General features: G+C 43.1%; 1 protein-coding gene across 2 annotated transcripts in view; it reads left to right on the forward strand.

Annotated features, from left to right (window-relative positions):
- The window catches only part of ULK2 (unc-51 like autophagy activating kinase 2), a 168,031-nt gene that overhangs the window by 26,856 nt on the left and 115,519 nt on the right, over positions 1-25,656 (forward strand). For both annotated transcript variants that reach the window (XM_069757236.1, XM_069757238.1), the window contains exon 3: positions 1,625-1,666. In XM_069757236.1, coding sequence (XP_069613337.1) covers positions 1,625-1,666 — 42 coding nt within the window. The remainder of the gene's footprint in view (positions 1-1,624; positions 1,667-25,656) is intronic.

Here is a 25,656-nt window from a genome sequence, read left to right on the forward strand (position 1 = left end):
GCTTTTTTTCATAGGTTTACATTGTACTGTAAACGCATGGAAAGCTGCTGCGGATCCACAGCAAAATCCGCAAAGTGTGCACATAACCTAAAGGGTGCTAGTTTATAGGGGGCTTGTGACATTAAAGGGAACCTGTAACCCCCAAAATCGATGATGAGGTAAGCCCACCGTCATCAGGGGCTCATCTACAGCATTCTGTAATGCCTTAGATAAGCCCCTGATGTAACCTGAAAGAGGAAAAAAAGAGGTTATATTATACTCACCCAGGGGCGGTCCCACTGCGGTCCGGTCCGGTGCCTCCCATCTTCTTACGATGACTTCCTCTTCTGGTCTTCACGCTCGGGCCTCTCTGACCTTTCCAGCGCCTTCTAATGGATCACCATGTGTTACGGATATCGGCAGCATCTTCAGACATTCCAGTTACCATAGAGATCATTGATCTATAATTTAACAGCCATGCAAGCTGCAGGGCAGAATACAAGTGTCTGTATCCATCCCATCTACATTTTTTTTTTTCGTGAGTAACATTTTGCTTTGCTATTTGTTAGTTTTTGCTTTCTTCTGATTTTGGATCCACTCAAGCACTTGCTTAGTCATTAGTGTTTGTGCATTGTCCCTAGATGACCTTAGGGGTCATAGTCCTATACCATCAATATGCCAGACTACATTATTACCCTATGATGATCTTAATACATATTGGGCCTCATTTACATGTTGGTACTTATACACGTTCTTGGGGCAAGAAAAAGAAATGGATTACTAAAAAGGTGGTCCACTACAATGTACAGGTGCATCTCACAAAATTAGAATATCATCAAAAAGTTAATTTATCTGAAACTCATATTATATAGAGTCATTACAAAAAGAGTGATCTACTTCAATTGTTAATTTCTGTTAATGTTGATTTTTTTTTTATGGCTTGCAGCCATTGAATACCCAAAAGTCATTATCTCAGTGAATTAGTGTGTGTGTGTGTGTGTGTGTATATATATATATATATATATATATATATATATATATATATATATATATATATATATATATATATATATATATATATATATATATATATATATATATATATTTTTTTTTTTTATTTTTTTTATTTTTTTTTTTTTTTTCCCCGCATAAATTCTTCTCGCCTGACCTTGCTCCCTCAGCGGAAAGCATCCTCTTCCTCCACAGCCAGGGCCATACATTGGCCCTCGTCATCTGTAAAGCCCCCAAAAAATCTGACCAGTCTCTGTGTTTTGCAGAGAGACACGGTCCATGAAAAAACGCGCACATGTGAATAGCAACATAGATTATAATAGGTATGTGTAGTATCTGTAAAAAATAAATAATAAATGTGATAGCTTGTGTTCCAATGCAACACACACGTGCCATGTGGACTTGTGAATAAGGCTTTAGGTGTACAGGCCCTTACTTCCTCACACTGATTATAACTTTACAAATGTCTTTTGACATTAACTTTTTGTGAATATTATTTTTCAGCATATATTAACTTACCGTAAGTTCAGTTCTGCAGCACAGGAATGGTTGTGCCTCTGTTGCAGTAAAACCCCAAACGTATTGTCTTATCTGGTAACTGATCTCCTGTCTTTTTCTCTTCTTCTCCATCTAGGAGCTACAGCATGAAAACATTGTGGCTCTGTATGATGTCCAGGTAAGCTAAGCCATATATTAAATGAACTCTCCCACTTTCCCTCTGCCTTTACATGTTTTCCCCTATGCTACGGTGGTTGTAGTTATGCTAATCAATGCACACGTTTCTTGGTGAGCATGTGTACACTGTGCATAGGCAGAAAGCTGCCACAGTAGTGTTGTCAGGTTATGCACAGCTCATGAGTATGAAGGATTATGCAGCAATAGGTTTACTAATCTTTTAAGTGGGGAACCTTTTTTTCTGCCAAAGGCCATTTGGATATTTATACCACACTTCCTGGGCCGTACAGAATTATCAACTTGAAAATTACCCTGTATATTTTGTTAAACATTTAACACTCCCCTAATGTGACGGCCGGAGCTGCTTTTTCTTTTGTGTGATGTTAGGTGCTATTGATGATGTTGCTCTTCTAGATTTGCAGCTGTCTGGAGCATAGGTGACTGGCTGCGATGATAAAGTTTTGTAAAGAACTATACATAGGAGACGCATTAAGTGTTTTATGTCACACAGGAAAAATAGACGCTGGTATATACATTAAAGGAGACATGGGGCTGCGGCATAGACGGCCACAGGAGGAGACATGGGGCTGCGGCATAGACGGCCACAGGAGGAGACATGGGGCTGCGGCATAGACGGCCACAGGAGGAGACATGGGGCTGCGGCATAGACGGCCACAGGAGGAGACATGGGGCTGTGGTATAGACTGCCACGGGAGGAGACATGGGGCTGTGGCATAGACTGCCACAGGAGGAGACATGGGGCTGAGGTGTAGACGGCCACGGGAGGAGACATGGGGCTGAGGTGTAGACGGCCACGGGAGGAGACATGGGGCTGAGGTGTAGACGGCCACGGGAGGAGACATGGGGCTGAGGTGTAGACGGCCACGGGAGGAGACATGGGGCTGAGGTGTAGACGGCCATGGGAGGAGACATTGGGCTGCGGCATAGACGGCCACAGGAGGAGACATGGGGCTGCGGCATAGACGGCCACAGGAGGAGACATGGGGCTGCGGCATAGACGGCCACAGGAGGAGACATGGGGCTGCGGCATAGACGGCCACAGGAGGAGACATGGGGCTGTGGTATAGACTGCCACGGGAGGAGACATGGGGCTGTGGCATAGACTGCCACAGGAGGAGACATGGGGCTGAGGTGTAGACGGCCACGGGAGGAGACATGGGGCTGAGGTGTAGACGGCCACGGGAGGAGACATGGGGCTGAGGTGTAGACGGCCACGGGAGGAGACATGGGGCTGAGGTGTAGACGGCCATGGGAGGAGACATGGGGCTGTAGTCATCTTGTAGGACTGAAGTGCATTGCGTGCTAACTCCGATCACAAAGTACATTCTCACGCTGGTACTGACTTTGAAATGTAATCTTTCATTGCACGCGCCGCAATGATCAGTAGTGAAGAAGTAAGAAGAAATATAATGGTGGGTTTGATTTTGTGGGGAGGAAGAGTTGTGGTTCAAATGTTTTGGTTTGGATATCCTGTTTTTCCTATCTGTAATGTTTAAAAATCCAATAAAAATGTACTTGATTTAAAAAAAAAAAAAAAAAAAAAAAAAAACAGAAAATTTGAAAATAGGCCCAGCTGCCTGCCTTAGTATTATGGCCCCCTGGAATCTGCCCGGGGCCGGTGGAAAGGTCATTGCGGACTGTTTAAAGGTACCGTTACACTTAGCGACGCTGCAGCGATACCGACAACGATCCGGATCGCTGCAGCGTCGCTGGAGAGCTGTCACACAGACCGCTCTCCAGCGACCAACGATCCCGAGGTCCCCGGTAACCAGGGTAAACATCGGGTAACTAAGCGCAGGGCCGCGCTTAGTAACCCGATGTTTACCCTGGTTACCATCCTAAAAGTAACAAAACAAACGCTACATACTTACCTACCGCTGTCTGTCCTCGGCGCTCTGCTTCTCTGGTCTGGCTGTGAGCGCCGGGCAGCCGGAAAGCAGAGCGGTGACGTCACCACTCTGCTTTCCGGTCGCTGTGCTCACAGCCAGACCAGAGAAGCAGAGCGCCGAGGACAGACAGCGGTAGGTAAGTATGTAGCGTTTGTTTTTTTACTTTTAGGATGGTAACCAGGGTAAACATCGGGTTACTAAGCGCGGCCCTGCGCTTAGTTACCCGATGTTTACCCTGGTTACCAGCGAAGACATCGCTGAATCGGTGTCACACACGCCGATTCAGCGATGTCTGCGGGGAGTCCAGCGACGAAATAAAGTTCTGGACTTTCTTCCCCGACCAGCGACAGCACAGCAGGGGCCTGATCGCTGCTGCCTGTCTCACTGGACGATATCGCTAGCCAGGACGCTGCAACGTCACGGATCGCTAGCGATATCGTCTAGTGTGACGGTACCTTAAGTCCCGCATGCCTGAGGTTCCCCACTCCTGCTCTGAGTGATAATCTCCTGCTGATTACTACAGTGATTTTATCAAAACTATAGCATGCAGCCCAGTATGTGACACATTGCTGGACATTTTAACTATTATACCTTTTAGGTAAAATAGTTTAAGTATGATCACGGATTGCAACTTGTTGTTTTTTTGTTTTTTTTTGTGTGTAGGTGGGTATGGGTCTCTGACATTTGTGTCAGTGGCTGATAATTAGTAACCCACCAATAGTGAACTATCTCCTGAATAAAACATCTGCTTAGCTTGTGCCCTATTAGTTGTTTTCACTATACAGTAACCAACCATGCTCGCACAGCAAACTGAATTTTCCTGTTCATTTCTTTCTTTTTTCCTTTCTATTTTTACAATACTAGCATTATTTTCAGTGGAGGAGTCTTGTTCCTTCCGTGATTGATTGTTCTGTAATATTCCCCCGAGCCCTTTGTAGATGCATCGCTGTACACGGTGATTTTTTTTTTTTTTTTTGGAGAAGTGAATGTCGGAGTCAGACAATGGAAGGCCATTAGTTGCATTAGCTGTCATGTTGTGTGAGCTGTATGTATAAATCTTCTAAATTACATAAGTCTTGAGCATATAATCCCTGGTAATCACAGGGCACAATCAGACCTAGATAAAAACAGGATCGTAATGCATTCATGGATAGAGGAATAGCTTTGCTTTTATAGAAAGGGAACTATTGCCCTTATTAGACCCCACCATGAAAAAAAAATGCTTGTCTGGTCTGGCAATACAGACTTGTGTAACTAACTAGAAGAGTAAGTTTGTACATTGGAGCTAAATCCAAAGGAAGAAGAAAGTGGCAACACTTCCGTTTGTGACGAATAAACCTTAGTCCTTTATTTCCAATATAAATTCATGGACCAGGTAATAAGGGCAGGGACAGTGCAAGTGAAAGGACGACGGCCGTTTCGTGTTCTACACGCTTCCACGGGTTATATAACGGAATTGTTGCTGCTTTCTTCCTCCTTTTGGATTTATCTCCATGTTTTACTTCTGGCAAACACCCTCCACCAAGTGACTCCACTCCCACAATGTGCCAATGATTCAGAGTGTACTCCTCCTTACCAGTAAGTAACTCATTACATTTAATCTCAGTGCCATTCATTTTTTTTCTTCTTTCCGGTCTTGTACATTGGAGCGCTGCTCTTGATGGATAGCACATTTGATTCACTCGCTCTTATTTATGGTGCAAAGAGAAAATCTGAGTTTTTCTCAAGATGGCATGAAAGATAACATAGTCAAGTAGAGGATGCCACCAGCACCTAAGGGTCAAAATCATCCAGTGCTTTGGAATCTGTTCACTGTTAACTGTGCAGTGGCTGTTGCTGAGAACTGCAACTAAGCTCCTAAGTGAATGGAAGCGGAGCCGCAGTTCACGTCAACGGCCGCTACACAGTGAATGGAGCTGTGCTGCTCTTGCTTCATTCACGGTTTACATCTGGCTGCCGCCAAAGGTGAAATCAACTGATGGGTGAATGATCTGGGTGTTGAAACCCCGCCGGTCAGAATGATAACCTATCCCAAGAAAAGGTCAATAGCTTTATCCTGGACAACCCCATTTAAAAAAAAAAAATTACCCACCAAAAAGCAATTAAATTGACACTTTCAAAGGTTGAATGGGTAGACCAAGTTCTTATTTCTCTTTGCTTGCAGAGATGTTGAACTTATTTTGCGGAAAAAATTGAATTGCCGTCATGAAATGTGAAGGTAATATGGCATTCTGTCAACAATTTAAATCAATAGTAAGGTGTTCTGTCATTTCTGTAAAAAAAAAAAAAAAAAAAAAAAGTCTGCCATGATGGAATTGAAAAATGGCTCTTAATAAAAAAAACAATGTAATTTAGCTTGAAGCCCTGACTGCTGTAAGATCTGATCGATTTTCTATTTTGCTTGAACCCCCTGCTTTTCTGATTTGGACAATCCCTGTCGGAAGGGTTTCTCAACCACAATCTGATCATGGGTGGTCCTGCTTCTTGGACCACCAGGGATCATCTGTCACCTGTGAGTAAACTTTCTGTGGAACCTTCGTAGAGTGCTAGCTCAGCATGTACATTTCCCACTGGAGTGTCCTTGTAATGCACAGATGTGCCAGGATCTCTGAATTTCGAGAGAAACTAGCTATAGCTACTCAGCCCTGTAGCTAATAGGTGATGATGGTTTTAAAATGGGAGCTCCATGTGTTCAGAGAATAGAAAAAAATCGCAGCAAGTCTTGGTGTGCTCCCTGTCTTAAAGTATGTTCACTTGATCTTTATTTTTTGTTTCATGGATTTTGAAACACACCTTCAAAATCTACATAAACTGTCTTTGAATATACCCTTAAATGACTCCTCTTTGAATCTTGTATTTGTCCTTGACTTACATGTATTACTTGGAAACACAAGGCATGTGGTCAGAAATCTTAAAATACATGCACTTGCAGATTTTGTTCCAGTGACATAGACTTCTGGAAAGAAGTAGTCGGAGACTAATGTTAATGTCACATTTATTTAATGTCTGGTTGCTCAGAGATGTCCACTCGCCTTGGAAATCTTCTGCTCATGTGGCTTAGTTATTCTTCCTGTGGTTCCAGCTGACCTTGAGAGTTCCTCATGTGACTGGTGTGAATCTTGCTCTGTGCTCCGTATTTAGCGAGTGCTGGGACGCATGCTGCTTCAGTCTGGAACGCTTCCAAATTGCTGGATGTTTGTCATGAGGCTTCTCATAGGATCAGTGTCCTATTTTCAGTCCAGTGACTAGGTCGAGATGTTAACCTGTCCTTAAGAGATAAACTACTTTGCTTCTAGAAGTGTTCTGCAGTATTCTTAGGCCACGGGCACATGTTTAGTGTTTGGTGAGTTTTTTTTACCTCAGTGTTTGTAAGCCAAAACCAGGAGTGGGTGATAAATCCAGAAGTGGTGCATATGTTTCTATTCACTTCTCCTCTGATTGTTCCACTCTTGGTTTTGGCTTACAATTACTGAGGTAAAATACTGACCGTTTGCACATGTGACTCCATTCGTGTCATTGCAGTTTATGGCCCCATTGGGGCTTCATATGAATCCCATTTTTAGGGCCATTCAGGCGGGAATTCCAAATTTAAAGAAACGCAGTATAAACAGGGCCTAATGGAGTTTAACCCCTTAATGACCGCCAATACGTCTTTTAACTGACCTTAGATATAAGAGAATAGTATCCCCATACAGATGCCAATCCATCATCTGTCGGCTGTACACTATAGCTGACAACTTGCTGCACCAGCCACGATCAGTATTTGCACCTTCTAAATCTGTTTAACCCCTTAGATGCTGCTGTCAATAGTGACTACATCATTATAAATGGTTAACAGAGCGTGGGGGCTTCCTCTTTATCCCAATTGGTGCCCTCAGATCATGATTTTGCGGTCCTGATGTTTGCCATGGCAATTCATGACCATATAGCGGCCTTAGAGTCTGACGGCTGTAGTAATCTGTTTAGAAGTTAGCAATATTTAGGTGGTAAAAATACACATTTAAGGGTATGTTCACACGTTCAGGATTTCCATCCTTTTTTTTTCCTGACTGTTTTTTAAAAAACTGCAGCTCTTGGCAGAAAACGCAGGTCCTTTTTTTGGTCCTTTTTTGGTCCGTTTTTGATGCGTTTTTTGATGCGTTTTTTGATGCGTTTTTTTGATGCAGTTTTCTAGCCAGAGTCTGTGTGTTTTCTAGGAATTTTTTTAGGGTTAAAATGGCTGAAAATACCCTAACCCTACCCCTAACCCTAACCCTACCCCTAACCCTAACCCTACCCCTAACCCTACCCCTACCCCTATTCTAACCTTAGTGAAAAAAAAAAAAAAAAAAAATTCTTTATTTTTTTTATTGTCCCTACCTATGGGGGTGACAAAGGGGGGGGGGTGTCATTTACTATTTTTTTATTTTGATCACTGAGATAGGTTATATCTCAGTGATCAAAATGCACTTTGGAACGAATCTGCCGGCCGGCAGATTCGGCGGGCGCACTGCGCATGCGCCCGCCATATCTGCCGGCCGGCAGATTCGGCGGGCGCACTGCGCATGCGCCCGCCATTTTGCAAGATGGCGGCGCCCAGGGAGAAGACGGCCGGACGGACACCGGGACGCCGGGTGAGTATAAGGGGGGGAGATTAGGGCACGGGGGGGGCATCAGAGCACTGGGGGGGGGCATCGGAGCACTGGGGGGGGGCATCGGAGCACGGGGGGGCGGGATCGGAGCACGGGGGGGGCAGCCACACTCCGCCCACGCACTTCCGCCCGCTCCCCGCACTTCCTGCTGCAGCGGTTCTGCACATCAAACCGCAGTAAAACCCGCAGATATATTTTTGATCTGCGGGTTTTACTGCGGTTTGGACCTCACAATGGAGGTCTATGGGTGCAGAACCGCTGCGGCTCCGGAAAAAGAATTGACATGCTCCTTCTTTTTTCCGGGAGCTATTCAGCGCGTCTTTTTTTTTACAATTTCCGGACCATGTGCACAGTGTGTCCTGTTTTCCATAGGGTACAGTGTACTGTACCCTGCATGGAAAACAGCCGCGGAACCGCAGCGGCAAAACCGCCGCGGTTCCGCGGTAAAAAACGCACTGTGTGAACATGGCCTTAATTTCTGTCATACCACTTTGCATTAATTCCTGTAAAGCACCTGAAGGGTTAATAAACTACCTGACAGCAGTTTTCAATATGTTTAGGGGTGCTGTTTTTAAAATGGTATCACGTTTGGGGGTTTCCCAATATATGGGACCCCTAAAGTCACTTCAAACATGGATAAGTCCCTAAAAAAATAAATTTTGTAAATTTCTTTGAAAAAATGAAAAATTGCTGCTACGTTTTTAAACCTCCTAAAATGCTAACAAAATAAAATAACATTTTACAAATGGTCCTGATGTAAAGCAGACATGTGGGAAATGTTATTTATTAATGGTTTGCTGTTGTATGACTATATGGATTAAAGGGATAATCATTCAAATTTAGAAAATTGCTAATTTTTTAACATTTTTCTCAAATTTTTGATTTTTTTTATAAATAAACACAAAAAATGTTGAACTAAATTTACCATTATCATAAAGTAGAATGTGTCACGAAAAAACAATCTCAAAATCACTGGGATTTGTTGAAGCGTTGCAGAGTTATTACCACATAAAGTGACACTGGTCAGATTTCAAAAATTTGGCTCGGTCACTAAGGGGTTAAAATCACGTTTTCAATCCCTAAGCATGAAATGAAACTTAAAGCTAAAATTTGACTTTTAAACGTATTGTGCTAAGAAGTCTTAAATCGTATTCACTACTGCAAAAACACCTGCAAAAAAGGACTGTTTTTCATCCATTTGCTTTTTTTTCCCCTCATGTGTATTGTCTGTTTTTTTAATTGGCTATACAATCTGATAGTTTCCTTGCAGTTTTTCTGAGACAAATAACACATGCGATTTTGTCTGTTATGAACCCAATGATAAGTGGTTGAGTTTTGTGCACAAAATGAACTAGAGTACACCCTCTGCACCATCCCAGTCTAGCCCCGTAGAATAAAATGTCTGTGTGCTGTACTTGGGGGTGGTGGGGGAAGGAGGGATGGACAACCTATAGGCAACAATCGCTGAATTCTTAAAAGGCTGAATCCCCAAAGTTCTGCACATGCTCTCGGTTTGAAACTTTGAGTTCTCCACCAGGGCAAAAGGACCAGGCAGTGGAAATACAATTTCCTAATCTTGATCTCCCCTAACCTCTCCCATCGGGAAACTCGTAAGCCTTTATATGCTTTAGATGTTCGGCCATCCCTAACAGTCGGACAATATACCACAATATGGAGTACCCCCAATGCAGAATTGGTTTTCTTCATCAACATTTACATACTTTATTTGTAATTTGGTAGGTTGCTTTGTGAGATATATTCTCCCATAAATGGCAATGGAGCCAGAATAAAACAGTTAGTAAACAATGCCTGTGTTCTATCCTACAGGTTTATTTTTGTTTTTTTTTCTTTCAAATTTGAGTATTATGCTGATCTCTTAACTGTATTCCAAATGTTCCTCAGTAGCTTTTGAGGCACGCACATATTTTTCTACAAGACTAAAAACACTGTAAATGTATACATTAGGACTAAGTTCACACTAGGCGTTTTTGCAGGTTTAGCACAATAGACACAAGTGTGATTACTAGCATATCTAGAGACTAGTAGTGTGGGGGGAGGGGCAGTACAGCAGAGATGACTGCTGGCAGAAGAAGAAAGCGGTTTATGTAACACGGCTAAATTCTGTGACACGGGTCCTTGTCTGAAAGGAGTTATCTGTGCTCTACTGTCAGCACTTTTTAATCATACACTATGTTGAGGTACCGTCACATTAAGCGATGCTGCAGCGATCTAGACAACGATCCCGATCGCTGCAGCATCGCTGTGTGGTCGCTGGAGAGCTGTCACACAGACAACTCTCCAGCGACCAACGATGCCGATCCCCTGGTAACCAGGGTAAACATCGGGTTAATAAGCGCGGCCCTGCGCTTAGTAACCCGATGTTTACCCTGGTTACCAGTGAAGACATCGCTGAATCGGCGTCACACACGCCGATTCAGCGATGTCTGCGGGAGATCCAGCAACTAAATAAAGTGCTGGACTTTCTGCTCTGACCAACGATGGCACAGCAGGATCCAGATCGCTGCTGCGTGTCAAACTGAACGATATCGCTATCCAGGACGCTGCAACGTCACGGATCGCTAGCGATATCGTTCAGTGTGACGGTACCTTTAGACCAGGAGATCAGAGCTGTATCATTACAATTTTACACACTGACAAACCTGCTCTAAGCCAATTTGGGGACATGTTCTTTTTCTCCTATGTTGCTGCCTGCTTATGATTGGTCAGCATTACTGATGGACAAACCAGAACCGTAACGTTCCTGGACTGGACACCTAGTGTTTATGCATGGACCCTGAACAAGGACTTCTCATGGAAGTCCAAGTTACTGTTTGGGTTCGGCAGCTTGGACAAAGCTTGTTGAAAGTCTGCAGCGCAGTCAATCAACAGGCTTTCCCAGTGTGGGCGCTTTCGGCGTAATCACAGCTTTGCCAAGTAGTAGCATGGCTGTGATTGGCCGGCGCAATGTGTGTATAAAAAAAAAAAAAAAAGTGGGGGCCCTAATATTTTTGATTAAAAGTGCAGGTAAAACACAGCGGCGGGTTGCAACCCTCACGCTGCAAGCTGCGATGTCAGTAAGATTGCCGCAGTTAATCGGCTGTGAGCTGCGATCAGCTTACTGACGTCAGCGCTCGTTTCAGTAGCAGGATTTCCACGCTACGGTCAGTGTTTCTGCTGCAGTGTTCACCGGTCATATTACCGATGTCATCGCTCAGCACTGCATCCGGATGTAGCAGAGTTGAGGATTGTTTTGGAACTTGGGATTGATTTACAGCGGACCCCTTTTGGATTATTTTATTTTTTAAAGGTCAAAAATGGATAAAATGGGGTAATTGACGGAGTGCTTTTTACAATTAAAGGACTTTTCTCTGTGTGTTTATTGCTTTTGGCTACGGGGTTAGTAATGAGCGTGTCTGATACACACCTCTCCATTACTAACCCCTGGTCTTAATGTTTGCGGACTTTACACTGCTGACATCAACCCCAAAACCATTACCTCGCTTGCCAATGCACCATGGCAAGCGGGAAGAGCCGGGTTTAAGCTCCAGAATTGGCGATTCTAATGGATATTCTATTTCTGGGGTGGCTGCAGGCTGGTATTTAGTCTTGGAGAGGACCAATATCCATGCCTCCTTTTCAGCCCATTAATATCAGTCTGCATCTGTCTGCTTAGCCTTTGCTGGTTTTTACAAATAGGTGAACCCACATACATTTTTTTATTTATTAGCTAAATACATGTACAGTAAGCTATACACGCAATGTACAAATTAAATAGTCATGGCCAAAATTGTTGACACCCTTGAAATTGTTCCTGAAAATTAAGTATTTCTCCCAGAAAATTATTGCAATTAGACATGTTTTGTTATAAACATGTTAATTTCCTTTGTGTATTGAAACAAAAAAAAAAAGAAAAAGAAAAAACAATTGGTGGTAATTTTCACACACAACTCCAAAATTGGGTCTGACAAAATTGTACTTGGCAGCTGTGACCAGCAGTGAGTTCAGTAAGATTACCGCCGATTGAATGCTGGAGTTTCCCACGCTGTCATATAGAGGACATCGTGGGAACCAACAGATTTTCGAGCCCCCTGTTTACCTGAATGGGGTTTGGTTACTGTTCTGGTAGCCTGACCAAACTTTTTTTTATAAATTTAGGCCAAACTAGTAAGTATAATAATTAGATCAAGAGTGGCGCACTTATCAAGTAAGTGGTGCTTTACACGAGCACTTTTTTGTTATGCACATTGTTGGTCTTTAGTCCGTGTATCTCACCCTGTCACAAACCTAGTTTATATATGATTATTCATAAATATATATATATATATATATATATATATATATATATATATATATATATATATATATATATTATCAGGCAGTTAGTCTGCCTATCTTTTTCCTGTCTAGTGTAAGTGCTGGTCTGTATGTGACACCTATATTAGGATCCATACTAGGAGACATAGGGACAGCCGACGGTGAGTGGGGGCGCCAATCTCGTATCTGTGTTTAGGGTGCCAACCTCCACTGATAGGTAGGCAGTACTAAGAGGTATTGTTTGGCAGGATTATCCCAGAGTGCATGGTTGTGTGTTTTATGTGTTTATCTGGTTGTATTTGTGGCATGGGTTTAATTGGTATATTAATTAAAAGCTATATTTTATGTTATCTTTAGTACATAAAGGGTTCCTATTGGTATAATATAGATTGTCGTTGACCTTTAAGTAGCTGCTAAGACAGCTCCAAGTGGTGTTAAAGGGAACCTGTCACCTGAATTTGGCGGGACTGGTTTTGGGTCATATGGGCGGAGTTTTCGGGTGTTTGATTCACCCTTTCCTTACCCGCTGGCTGCATGCTGGCTGCAATATTGGATTGAAGTTCATTCTCTGTCCTCCATAGTACACACCTGCACAAGGCAAGATTGCTTTGTGCAGGCGTGTACTATGGAGGACAGAGAATGAACTTCAATCCAATATTGCAGCCAGCATGCAGCCAGCGGGTAAGGAAAGGGTGAATCAAACACCCGAAAACTCCGCCCATATGACCCAAAACCAGTCCCGCCAAATTCAGGTGACAGTCCCTTTAAGTGGTGCTCAAAGGAAAAAGTGAAATATCAAAGATGATGACCTTTGGCACTCAATTGATCCACGATATGTCCTCTTTGGAAGGGTGAATTTTATTAACAATCAGCCAACATTATAGCACAGACATCATCATATCCAACGTTTCGGCAAACCATGCCTTTCTCACGGAAGTCTATCAGGTTGATAGCATGCGTGGTGTATCATATGCCATAAGGCATATACATTAGACAGCACTGTAGAGATGGTGTGTCGGCGTACGTCCAGTGACCCAAGGCGATGAAGAGACTTAATGATGATAACCATGGACACCTAAGCTACTACAGTGCCTTGCATATGGGGTAAGTGAACTGGTGAATCAGAAGGTATTTGCTAATATCTGTATTTTTGGATCGGATTTTGGAGATGTTACCCTTTTAACTTTTATTTTTCTCATTCGGTGCTAAATGCCTTGATTGGTAATATCTAAAAGATGTCTAAAAGAAACAAAAACATTCAGCTCAGCAGCCACTATTGCATCATATTTCCTGTTCAACATGAAAAGTTTGCATGTCCTCTTTAATGAAGTTTTGTCGGCAAAAATTTGTTTTATCTGGTGCAAATGACGCTGTTACCGCTTTTTCTAAATCTGGCATTGTTTTCCTTTTGTTCCTGACCCTCTCATTTCCAGAGATATGGCCCGCGCTTTCCTGTATGTAAATCTAGTCTTGTTGGCCAAGCCAAAATTTGGCACTTGGACTAGAATAGTTTGTGCACTTTTTTATTATTTCTGGATTCTAGTCCTCTTCCTCTCTGAAGAGACAGTTTGCATATTTACTGTATATACTCGAGTACTGTATATGCTGATATTTTCAGCCCATTTTTTTTTTTTTAGGCTGAAAGTTCCCCTCTCTGCTTATACTCGAGTCATTGTCCCTGGAGGAGTCGTGGGGGAGGGGGAACGGCGGCTGTGAGAGTCACCTGCTCCTGGCGCGGACCCTGCATCTCCGGTCTCCGGGCGCCGGCAGCTTCTTCCAGCGTTGAGCGGTCACATGGTACCGCTCATTACAGTAATGAATAAGGACCCGACTCCATTCCCATAGGGGTGGAGCCGTATATTCATTACTGTAATGAGCGGTACCATGTGACCGCTCAATATAGGAATGAGCTACCGCTCCCGGAGAACCAGGGAGGGACGTGCAGGGACCGCGCCGGGAGCAGGTGAGTATAATGGGGAGGGTGAGCAGCAGTATGAGATATTCACCTCTCCTCGTTCTCCTTCGTCTTCCGCGTCCTCTGCAGTGCCGCTCAGGTCAGAGGGCGGGATGATGTGGTAAGTCCACACCCTCTGCCTGAATGTTAGCGCAGAGGACGCGGACGACATAGCGGCGCCGGAAAGAGGACCGGTGACTATAGCAAGTGTCAGGGGCTTGAGCGACGAGAGGTGAGTATGTGATTTTTTTATTTTATTTTTTTTTTAATCGCAGCAACAGCATATGGGGCCAAAATCAGCATTTGTGGAGCGCTACATGGGGCAAATATCTCTATGGGTTATCTCATGGGGCAATAATCAACGTTTGTGCAGCACTATATGGGGCAAATGTCTTTATGGAGCATCTTATGGGGCCCTTATTAACCTTTATGCAGTACTGTTTGGGGCAAATGTGTCTATGGAGCATCTTATGGGGCCATTATTAACATTTGTGCAGCATTATATGGGCATATTTTAATATGGAACATCTTATGGGGCCATCATAAACTGTATGGAGCATTATTTGGGGCTCCTGATTCAATATGGATATTATTATTATTATTATTATTTATTATAGCGCCATTTATTCTATGGCGCTTTACATGTGAGGAGGGTTGTACAACAAGTACAATAATCTTGAACAATACAAGTCACAACTGGTACAGGAGGAGAGAGGACCCTGCCCGCGAGAGCTCACAATCTACAAGGGATGGGTGAGGATACAGTAGGTGAAATATTCAAAACACTTAACCTACTGATATCTCAATTAATTTAACTTTTATTGGAACCTATTTTTATTTTTGACATTTACCAGTAACATAGTAACATAGTTAGTAAGGCCGAAAAAAGACATTTGTCCATCCAGTTCAGCCTATATTCCATCATAATAAATCCCCAGATCTACGTCCTTCTACAGAACCTAATAATTGTATGATACAATATTGTTCTGCTCCAGGAAGACATCCAGGCCTCTCTTGAACCCCTTGACTGAGTTCGCCATCACCACCTCCTCAGGCAAGCAATTCCAGATTCTCACTGCCCTAACAGTAAAGAATCCTCTTCTATGTTGGTGGAAAAACCTTCTCTCCTCCAGACGCAAAGAATGCCTCCTTGTGCCCGTCACCTTCCTTGGTATAAACAGATCCTCAGCGAGATATTTGTATTGTCCCCTTATATACTTATACATGGTTATTAGATCGCCCCTCAGTCGTCTTTTTTCTAGACTAAACAATCCTAATTTCGCTAATCTATCTGGGTATTGTAGTTCTCCCATCCCCTTTATTAATTTTGTTGCCCTCCTTTGTACTCTCTCTAGTTCCATTATATCCTTCCTGAGCACCGGTGCCCAAAACTGGACACAGTATTCCATGTGCGGTCTAACTAGGGATTTGTACAGAGGCAGTATAATGCTCTCATCATGTGTATCGAGACCTCTTTTAATGCACCCCATGATCCTGTTTGCCTTGGCAGCTGCTGCCTGGCACTGGCTGCTCCAGGTAAGTTTATCATTAACTAGGATCCCCAAGTCCTTCTCCCTGTCAGATTTACCCAATGGTTTCCCATTCAGTGTGTAATGGTGATATTGATTCCTTCTTCCCATGTGTATAACCTTACATTTATCATTGTTAAACCTCATCTGCCACCTTTCAGCCCAAGTTTCCAACTTATCCAGATCCATCTGTAGCAGAATACTATCTTCTCTTGTATTAACTGCTTTACATAGTTTTGTATCATCTGCAAATATCGATATTTTACTGTGTAAACCTTCTACCAGATCATTAATGAATATGTTGAAGAGAACAGGTCCCAATACCGACCCCTGCGGTACCCCACTGGTCACAGCGACCCAGTTAGAGACTATACCATTTATAACCACCCTCTGCTTTCTATCACTAAGCCAGTTACTAACCCATTTACACACATTTTCCCCCAGACCAAGCATTCTCATTTTGTGTACCAACCTCTTGTGCGGCACGGTATCAAACGCTTTGGAAAAATCGAGATATACCACGCCCAATGACTCACCGTGGTCCAGCCTATAGCTTACCTCTTCATAAAAACTGATTAGATTGGTTTGACAGGAGCGATTTCTCATAAACCCATGCTGATATGGAGTTAAACAGTTATTCTCATTGAGATAATCCAGAATAACATCCCTCAGAAACCCTTCAAATATTTTACCAACAATAGAGGTTAGACTTACTGGCCTATAATTTCCAGGTTGACTTTTAGAGCCCTTTTTGAATATTGGCACCACGTTTGCTATGCGCCAGTCCTGCGGAACAGACCCTGTCGCTATAGAGTCCCTAAAAATAAGAAATAATGGTTTATCTATTACATTACTTAGTTCTCTTAGTACTCGTGGGTGTATGCCATCCGGACCCGGAGATTTATCTATTTTAATCTATTTTAGTAGCTGCTGCATTTTCCACCCTAGGCTTATGCTCGAGTCATTAAGTTTTCCCAGTTTTTTTGTAGGGGGTCGGCTTATACTCGAGTATATACGGTAATTTCCTAGATGAGCATTGCATGGCTTATAAATCTCCTCATTCTGGCTTGTCACTCTCCACAAGGAGAAGCATTACCACTTAGACCCATGGATTCTGGACCAAAATTCACAACTAAACCCTCTTCAAGTATTATTTATTTCTGTCAATTTTAATGGGAAAACCATATTGCTGTTCAACGAACAATTTATTTTTTTACGATGTTTTGAAAATTGACACGTCTCCTCTTTTATGTGGATTTCTTGTGGAATATACGCCAAACTTCACACTAGAGCCTTGTCAAAATGCTCCAAAAAAAAAAAAAAAGAGTTGCTTATTTCGAACCTGGGATTTTTTCTGGAAATCCACTCCTTGTGATCGACACACAGAGATCCCAATCTCTACCAACATCACATGGCCAGACCACTTTCTGGGGCTATTTATACCAAAATTTAAGCATAGTGATATGTGGGGGAAAAAATAGGTAGGTCTGTTTGTGCAAGGCTATATGAATGATATAGTACTATAATAATAATAATTTTTATTTATATAGCGCCAACATATTCCGCAGCGCTTTACAAATTATAGAGGGGACTTGCACAGACAATAGACATTACAGCATAACAGAAATACAGTTCAAAACAGATACCAGGAGGAGTGAGGGCCCTGCTCGCAAGCTTACAAACTATGAGGAAAAGGGGAGACACGAGAGGTGGATGGTAACAATTGCTTTAGTTATTCGGACCAGCCATAGTGTAAGGCTCAGGTGTTCATGTAAAGCTGCATGAACCAGTATGTAGCAGTACAGACACAGAGGGCTAATACTGCATAAGGATTTGTATTCATCTGTTCTCCCTTCTACAGCCCTTAATGCATAACTGCAATGGTTGAAGCCGTGCGTGACAGAAGATATTAATTACAATATGAACCCATTCACTCCATACTGCGTCAGACTGAATTCCACTCTGTATCTAAATTTACACTGCATGAGTACTAATCTGTCTGGGAGAGACTGGAGAAAGAAGAGGGGGGATGGAAAAATAACATTGCAAGCATGCTAAGTAACACTTTACAGCACCTGCATCAGCTCTCACCACCCTCACCCAACACAGAAGGGAAGGGGGACGAGAATCTGCTCTCAGCCACTGTAAACCCTGTGTCTAACCAGGAATGGTTCGACTTGTTTTAATGATCAGTTTAAGGATGTATTCGCACTCTGCACACTACATTTCTTCCCCTTTCTAAATGGGGTTCGTAAAAAAAAGTAAGGACATTCCAAATCTACGAAGATTGGACAAAGTCTCACACTAAAGATTCATTCATACGTCCAGATTTTGCTTACAAATTCCATTTGTGGTTTTCACGGATAGCAGTTGTACCTATGATTTTCTATCATGCACGTCTTTTTTATGGTATTAGGGGTGAGGTTTACAGAGCAAAAGGAACAGAGCTATTACATTTTGTATAATTAATCCAGAAATGTAGACAGTGTTTACAAAAGGAAAAAATAAAAATAAATGTGTTTGTATAATATATATTCTGCTAAAAAAAATAAAGGGAGCACTTAAACAGAATATAACTCCAAATAAATCAAACTTCTGTGAAATCAAACTGTCCACTTAGGAAGCAAAACTGTTTGACATCAATTTCACATGTTGTTGTGGAAATGGAATAGACAACAGATGGAAATGATTGGCAATTTTCAAGACACACTCAATAAAGGGGTGGTTCTGCAGGTGGGGACCACAGACCACATCTCAGTACCAATGCTTTCTGGCTGATGTTTTGGTCACTTTTAAATGTTGGTTGTGTTTTCACGCTCGCGGTAGCATGAGACTGACTCTACAACCCACACAAGTGGCTCAGGTAGTTCATCCAGGATGGCACTTCAATGCGAGCTGTGGCAAAAAGGCTTGCTGTGTCTGTCAGCATAGTGTCCAGAGGCTGGAGGCGCTACCAGGAGAAAGGCCAGTACACCATGAGATGTGAAGGGGGCCGTAGGAGGGCAACAACCCAGCAGCATTACCGCTACCTCAGCCTTTGTGCAAGGAGGAACAGAAGTAGCACTGCCAGAGCCCTGCAAAATGACCTCCAGCAGGCCACAAATGTGCTACTGTCTGTACAAACTGTTAGAAACCAACTCCATGAGGATGGTCTGAGTGCATGACGTTCACAGATGGGGGTTGTGCTCACAGCCCAACACTGTACAGGATGCTTGGCATTTGCCACAGAACACCAGGATTGGCAAATTTCCCACTGGTGCCCTGTGCTCTTCACAGATGAAAGCAGCTTCACACTGAGCACATGTGACAGACGTGACAGAGTCTGGAGACACCATGGAGAGCGATCTGCATATCCTGCATCATGACTAGTTTGGCAGTGGGTCAGTAATGGTGTGGGGTGGCATTTCTTAGGAGAGCAACACAGCCCTCTATGTGCTCGCCAGAAGAAACCTGGCTGCCATCATTCGATCCTCAGACCCCTTGTGAGACCATATGCTTGTGTGGTTGGCCCTGCGTTCCTCCTTATGCAGGACAATGCCAGACCTCATGTGGCTGGAGTGTGTCAGCAGTTCCTGCAAGATGAAGGCATTGAAGCTATGGACTGGCCCGCCCTTTCCCCAGACCGATTGAACACATCTGGGACATCATGTCTCGCACCATCCACCAGTGTCACGTTGCACCACAGACTGTCCAGGAGTTGGCAGATACTATAGTCCAGGTCTGGGAGGGGATCCCTCAGGAGCCCATCCGCCGCCTCATCAGGAGCACGCCCAGGCGTTGTAGGGAGGTCATACAGGCACATGGAGGCCACTCACGCTACTGAGCATCATTTCCTTGTCTTGAGGCATTTTCACTGAAGTTGGATCTGCCTGTTTTACACTTTGATTTTGAGCATCATTCCAACTTCAGACCTCCGTGGGATATTAGTTGTGATTTGCGTTGATCAATTTTAGGTTTAATTTTTCTCAACACATTCCACTATCTAATGAATAAAGATTTTACAACGGGAATATTTCATTCAGTGATGTCTGAAATTAAGGAGAGAGAGCGCACATAGGGCGATAAAAGTGATGATTTGGATGACAATACACGGAAGGTGCACGCACCTTTAGAGGTTGTGAAAAGTCACAACCCCTTGCAGAATATAAGAAACAGTGGTTGCTGCAGACTCCCGTGGATACCAATGTGACAAAGAAGGAAGAAGACCGGGTTTCTCAATGTATCCGTGCTGACCACACTATGGAAGTTTTCTTGAACGCTTTATTGTGACGACGCGTTTTGTTGCAATCTACCACTTCCTCTTTGGCCCTGAAGAAGTGGCAGATTGCCACGAAACGCGTCGGCACAATAAAGCTTTCAAGAAAACGTCCATAGTCTGTGGTCAGCACTGATATATTGAGAAACTCGGTCTTCTCCTTCCTTCTTTGTCACATTGCGTGATGTCTAGGATGTGGAATTTGTGTCCCCTTTATTTATTTTTTTTTTAGCAGGGTGTGTGTGTGTATGTGTGTGTGTGTATGTATATATATAATATATATATATATATATATATATATATATATATGTATATATATTTGTAATCTCCCTGTAGTTTATATAGGCATATATAATCTCCCTGTAGTTTATATAGGCATATATAATCTCCCTGTAGTTTATATCACGGTCGCCCTGATCCACTCCCGCCTGGACTACTGTAACGCTCTATTAATTGGCCTCCCCCTCACTCGACTTTCCCCTCTCCAGTCCATCCTTAATGCAGCAGCCAGGGTCGTCCATCTGGCTAATCGTTACTCGGACGCGTCCGCTCTTCGCCAGTCGTTACACTGGCTGCCCATTCATTACAGGATACAATTCAAAGTACTTGTTCTCACCCACAAAGCTCTCCACAGTGCGGCACCCCCTTACATCTCCTCCCTCATTTCTGTCTATCAGCCTAACAGACCACTGCGCTCTGCAAATGACTTTCGGCTAACCTCTGCACTAATCCGTACCTCCCACTCCCGACTCCAAGACTTCTCCCGTGCTGCGCCAATCCTCTGGAATGCTCTACCCCAAGATATTAGGACCATCCATAATTTGCATAGTTTTAGGCGCTCGCTCAAAACACATTTGTTCAGAGCGGCCTATCACGTTCACTAATCAAAGTTATGTTATGTTTGTGTGTGTGTAGCCCATTCACTATCCCCATCTATTCCCCAACCCCTGAAGATGGCTGGACCATGATTGTAAATACATCATTGTAAATACACACCTGTACTTTGTATCTCCCCCACCTCATTGTAGATTGTAAGCTCTCACGAGCAGGGTCGTCTTATTTTGCTTTAATTATTGTATTGTTAATGTTGTTACTTATGACTTTTGTGTTTGAAACTGTTAAACTGTAAAGCGCTGCGGAATATGTTGGCGCTATATAAATAAAGATTATTATTATTATTATATAGGCTTGGATATTGCGAGCTCAGAATGTCAGATGGTTAGCTATTATTATTCTGCTGCTTACTTCTGAAACTGGGCATGCAGCCCATAATGTCTACATGGGATTGAATATTTCTTGCCATGTTACAAGTGTACAAAGGGGGGTGATTGGCACACTCCAAAAAATCTAAGTGAATTCACAGCATAAAGCTCTCCCTGGCCAGAACTGGTGGGGAGGACATTTTCCATATTTAGTAGTGATGATGAGCAAATATACTCGTTACTTGAGATTTCTCGAGCATGCTCGGGGTTCCTCCGAGTATTTCTTAGTGCTCAGAGTTTGTTTTTCTTGCCGCAGCTGAATGATTTACATCTAGCAACCAGGCAACCCCCACATGTACTTATGCTGGCTATCAGATGTAAATCATTCAGCTGCGGCGAGAAACTAAAACTCTGAGCACTAAGAAATACTCGGAGGAACCCCGAGCGTGCTCGAGAAATCTCAAGTAACGAGTATATTCGCTCATCACTAATATTTATCCATCTGGTAGTGTGTGCAGTGTTTTCTTAATGTTACAGAGAACCCCCCAAAGGAATGATGTGTGTTACTTAAAATTCTTCATTAACAGATTTTTCACTTCTTCTATAGACAGAGATAGTAATCTTGTATTGCTCAGTGCTTTGTACGTTTGTAACGTTCAGCATCTTTCTAAAAGACCTTAGAGGAGGGTGATTTATTACGTTTGCCTGCCATGTGTAATAATGAGAAAAGAGAAATGGGGGACGGTAATTTTTCCACTTGCATTGTGGCTTCCGACCATGATGGAGGCAGCAACTGATTGACTTAATGCCAGAAGACCCAGACTCGCTGATATGTGGACAGAGCACTATACACTCAGCCACAGAAAGAGAAAAAAAAAACTCCAAAATAAGCATTATAAAATGGGAGGAGCACAGGATGTACACAAAAATGTACAAAAATACTTTATTAGCACCTAAAATGTTACATACTAATCACTCACAAACCAGTGCAAAATAAGGGGACACAGCAGTGGATCTCCGCAGAAATGTATAATTACAGAAGGTTCAAATACAGTTCAGAAAATTCTTTACAAATATTTTCCCCAGGAATATGCGCTCCTGAAGGATGGTAATGGAACTCGATATTCTGATTCAAGGATGATTTTTATTTCAATCTAAAATACAACCGGTTTCAACGACTTTGAGTCTTCCTCAGGTATAATGTCATGCATTATATTATATTTTATAAATACACTAGATGGTGGCCCGATTCTAACTCATCGGGTATCTACTATATAATTGTCTAAGGGTCACTTCCGTCTTTCTGTCTGTCCTTCTGTCTGTCACGGATATCCATTGGTCGCGGCCTCGGTCTGTCATTGAATCCAAGTCGCTGATTGGTCGTGGCAAAACGCCCACGACCATTGCCACGACCAATCAGTGACGGGCACAGTCCGCCGGCAAAATGGCCGCTCCTTCTTCCCCAGTCACTGCCCGCTCCATACTCCCCTCCAGTCAGCCCTCACACAGGGTTAATGCCAGCGTTAATGGACCGCATTATGCCGTGGTGTAAAGCACTCCATTAACGCTGCTATTATCCCTGTGTGACCAACTTTTTTACTATTGATGCTATGCTGCCTATCCAGCCTCAATAGTAAAAATATCTAATGTTAAAAAGAATCGTCTCTGTGCTATATAGTACGTGGGCTGTGCTGTATAGTACGTGGGCTGTTATATAGCACAGCCCACGCAGTATACACTACTATACATATTCTAGAATACCCGATGCGTTAGAATCGGGCCACCATCTAGTTCTAGAATATGTATGTAGTATATAGCACAGCCCACGCAGTATATAGCACAGCCCACGCAACCAATCAGCGACCCGGGATTTCCGTTACGGAAATTACAGACAAACAGGCGGAAGTACCCCTTAGACAAAATGGACGGCATAATGCGGTCCATTAACGCTGGCATTAACCCTGTGTGAGGGCTGACTGGAGGGGAGTATGGAGCGGGCAGTGACTGGGGAAGAAGGAGCGGCCATTTTGCCGGCGGACTGTGCCCGTCACTGATTGGTCGTGGCAATGGTCGTGGGCGTTTTGCCACGACCAATCAGCGACTTGGATTCAATGACAGACCGAGGCCGCGACCAATGGATATCCGTGACAGACAGAAGGACAGACAGACAGAAAGATATATATATATAATATATATATAATGTATATATATATATATACACACACACACACACACACACACACACACACACACACACACACACACACACACATATATATATATATACATATCTACTATATAAAGCTGAATGTGTGTATGTATGTCCGGGATTGGCATCTGCACCGTCGCAGCTACAGCCACAAAATTTTGCACAGTCACACGTCTGGACCCCGAGAGCGTCATAGGCTATGTTGTGAGGTGAAATTTTAACCCCGCGCTTTCCAATTCACCAAACAATTTTGCCCCTATCTACATAATGGGGAAAAAATGGAAGGAAAAGTGTAGGAGGCAAATTGACAGCTGCCAGATGTGAACAAGGGGGACTTAAAGAATGAGAGCGATGGCGCCAAAGAGTATATACCGTACAGTTGCTAAGGTGGAGCCCCGACATGGGATACTCACCACACACGGGGATATGAACACACACAAAATGCGCCACATACTACCACGTGCTTGAACACATATTACCCTCAGCACACATTTCACCACAAATACACCAACCTCGCCACATAAGTCGAAACACAAAAGTCGCCGCTCAAAACTCGCCACGCGCAGAACTCGCCACATGCAAAAACTAGGCTCTTGCAAAACTCGCCACAAGTGCAAAACTCACCTCATGGAAAACTCGCCACACGCAAAACTTGCACACACGGAAAAATTGCCACATGTACAAAAGTTGCAACACATGCAAAAGTTGCCTCACACAAAACTTGCACATACTCAAAAGGCACCACACATAAAACTTGCCATGCGCAAAACTCGCCATGCGCAAAACTTGCTGCACACAACTTGCTACACTAACCTGTCACATGCAACTCGACACACAAAAAGTTGCTACACGCATGTTGCCACACAAAACTCATCTCACAAAAGTCGCTACATGCATGTCGCCACACGCAACTCAACACACACAACTTGACAAACGAAACTCGCCCTAAAACACACACAAGTCTGGTATTATCCTTCAAAAATGAAAATCTGATTAATAAGCAGACAAACTACAAGAGCAACAAATGTACCATATAGGAAATACGGCAGCTGTCAGTCACATGACAAGTCTATTATGTGTATGTGTGAGCTAATATATACTGCCAGGGGGAGGGCTTCCTGTTGGCTGGGGATTTATCAGGCTGCCAAATTAGCTTACAAATACTGAGGTAAAAATACTGAGCAAATAACGTGTGAATGAGGTCTAATACAGGAGGAGATGACACACAGGTATATACTATATACAGGAGAGATGACACACAAGTATATACTATATAGAGGAGGAGATGACATACAGGTACATACTATATACAGGATGAGATGACATACAGGTATATACTATATACAGGAGGAGATGACCTACAGGTATATACTATATACAGGAGGAGATGACATACAGGTATATGCTATATATAGAAGATGACATACAGGTGTATACTATATACAGGAGGAGATTACACACAGATATATACTATATACAGGAGGAGATGACATACAGGTATATACTATATATAGAAGGAGATTACATACAGGTATATACTATATACAGGAGATGACATACAGGTGTATACTATATATAAGGGAGATGACAAACATGTATATACTGAGGTGAAAATGAGAGGTGCGAGGTGAAAATGAAAAGGTGTGAGTGCAAAATGAGAGGAGTGAGGGAAAATAGTGGAGTGATCGGAAAATGACAGATGTGAGGTCAAAATGACAAGTGTTAGGGGGGAATGAGAGGAGTGAGGGAGAAAATGAGAGGTGTGAGGGAGAAAATGAGAGGTGTGAGGGAGAAAATGAGAGATGTGAGGAGGAAAATGAGAGGTGTGATGGGAAAATAAGAGAAGTGAGGTGCTATAGCTAACCACAGATATTTACTATGCCCAGGCAACGCCAGGCTCTTCAGGTAGTATACATATATACACAGTGGGGCAAAAAAGTATTTAGTCAGTCAGCAATAGTGCAAGTTCCACCACTTAAAAAGATGA

This window comes from Ranitomeya imitator, chromosome 3 (assembly GCF_032444005.1).
Source record: "Ranitomeya imitator isolate aRanImi1 chromosome 3, aRanImi1.pri, whole genome shotgun sequence".
Taxonomy (NCBI): domain Eukaryota; kingdom Metazoa; phylum Chordata; class Amphibia; order Anura; family Dendrobatidae; genus Ranitomeya; species Ranitomeya imitator.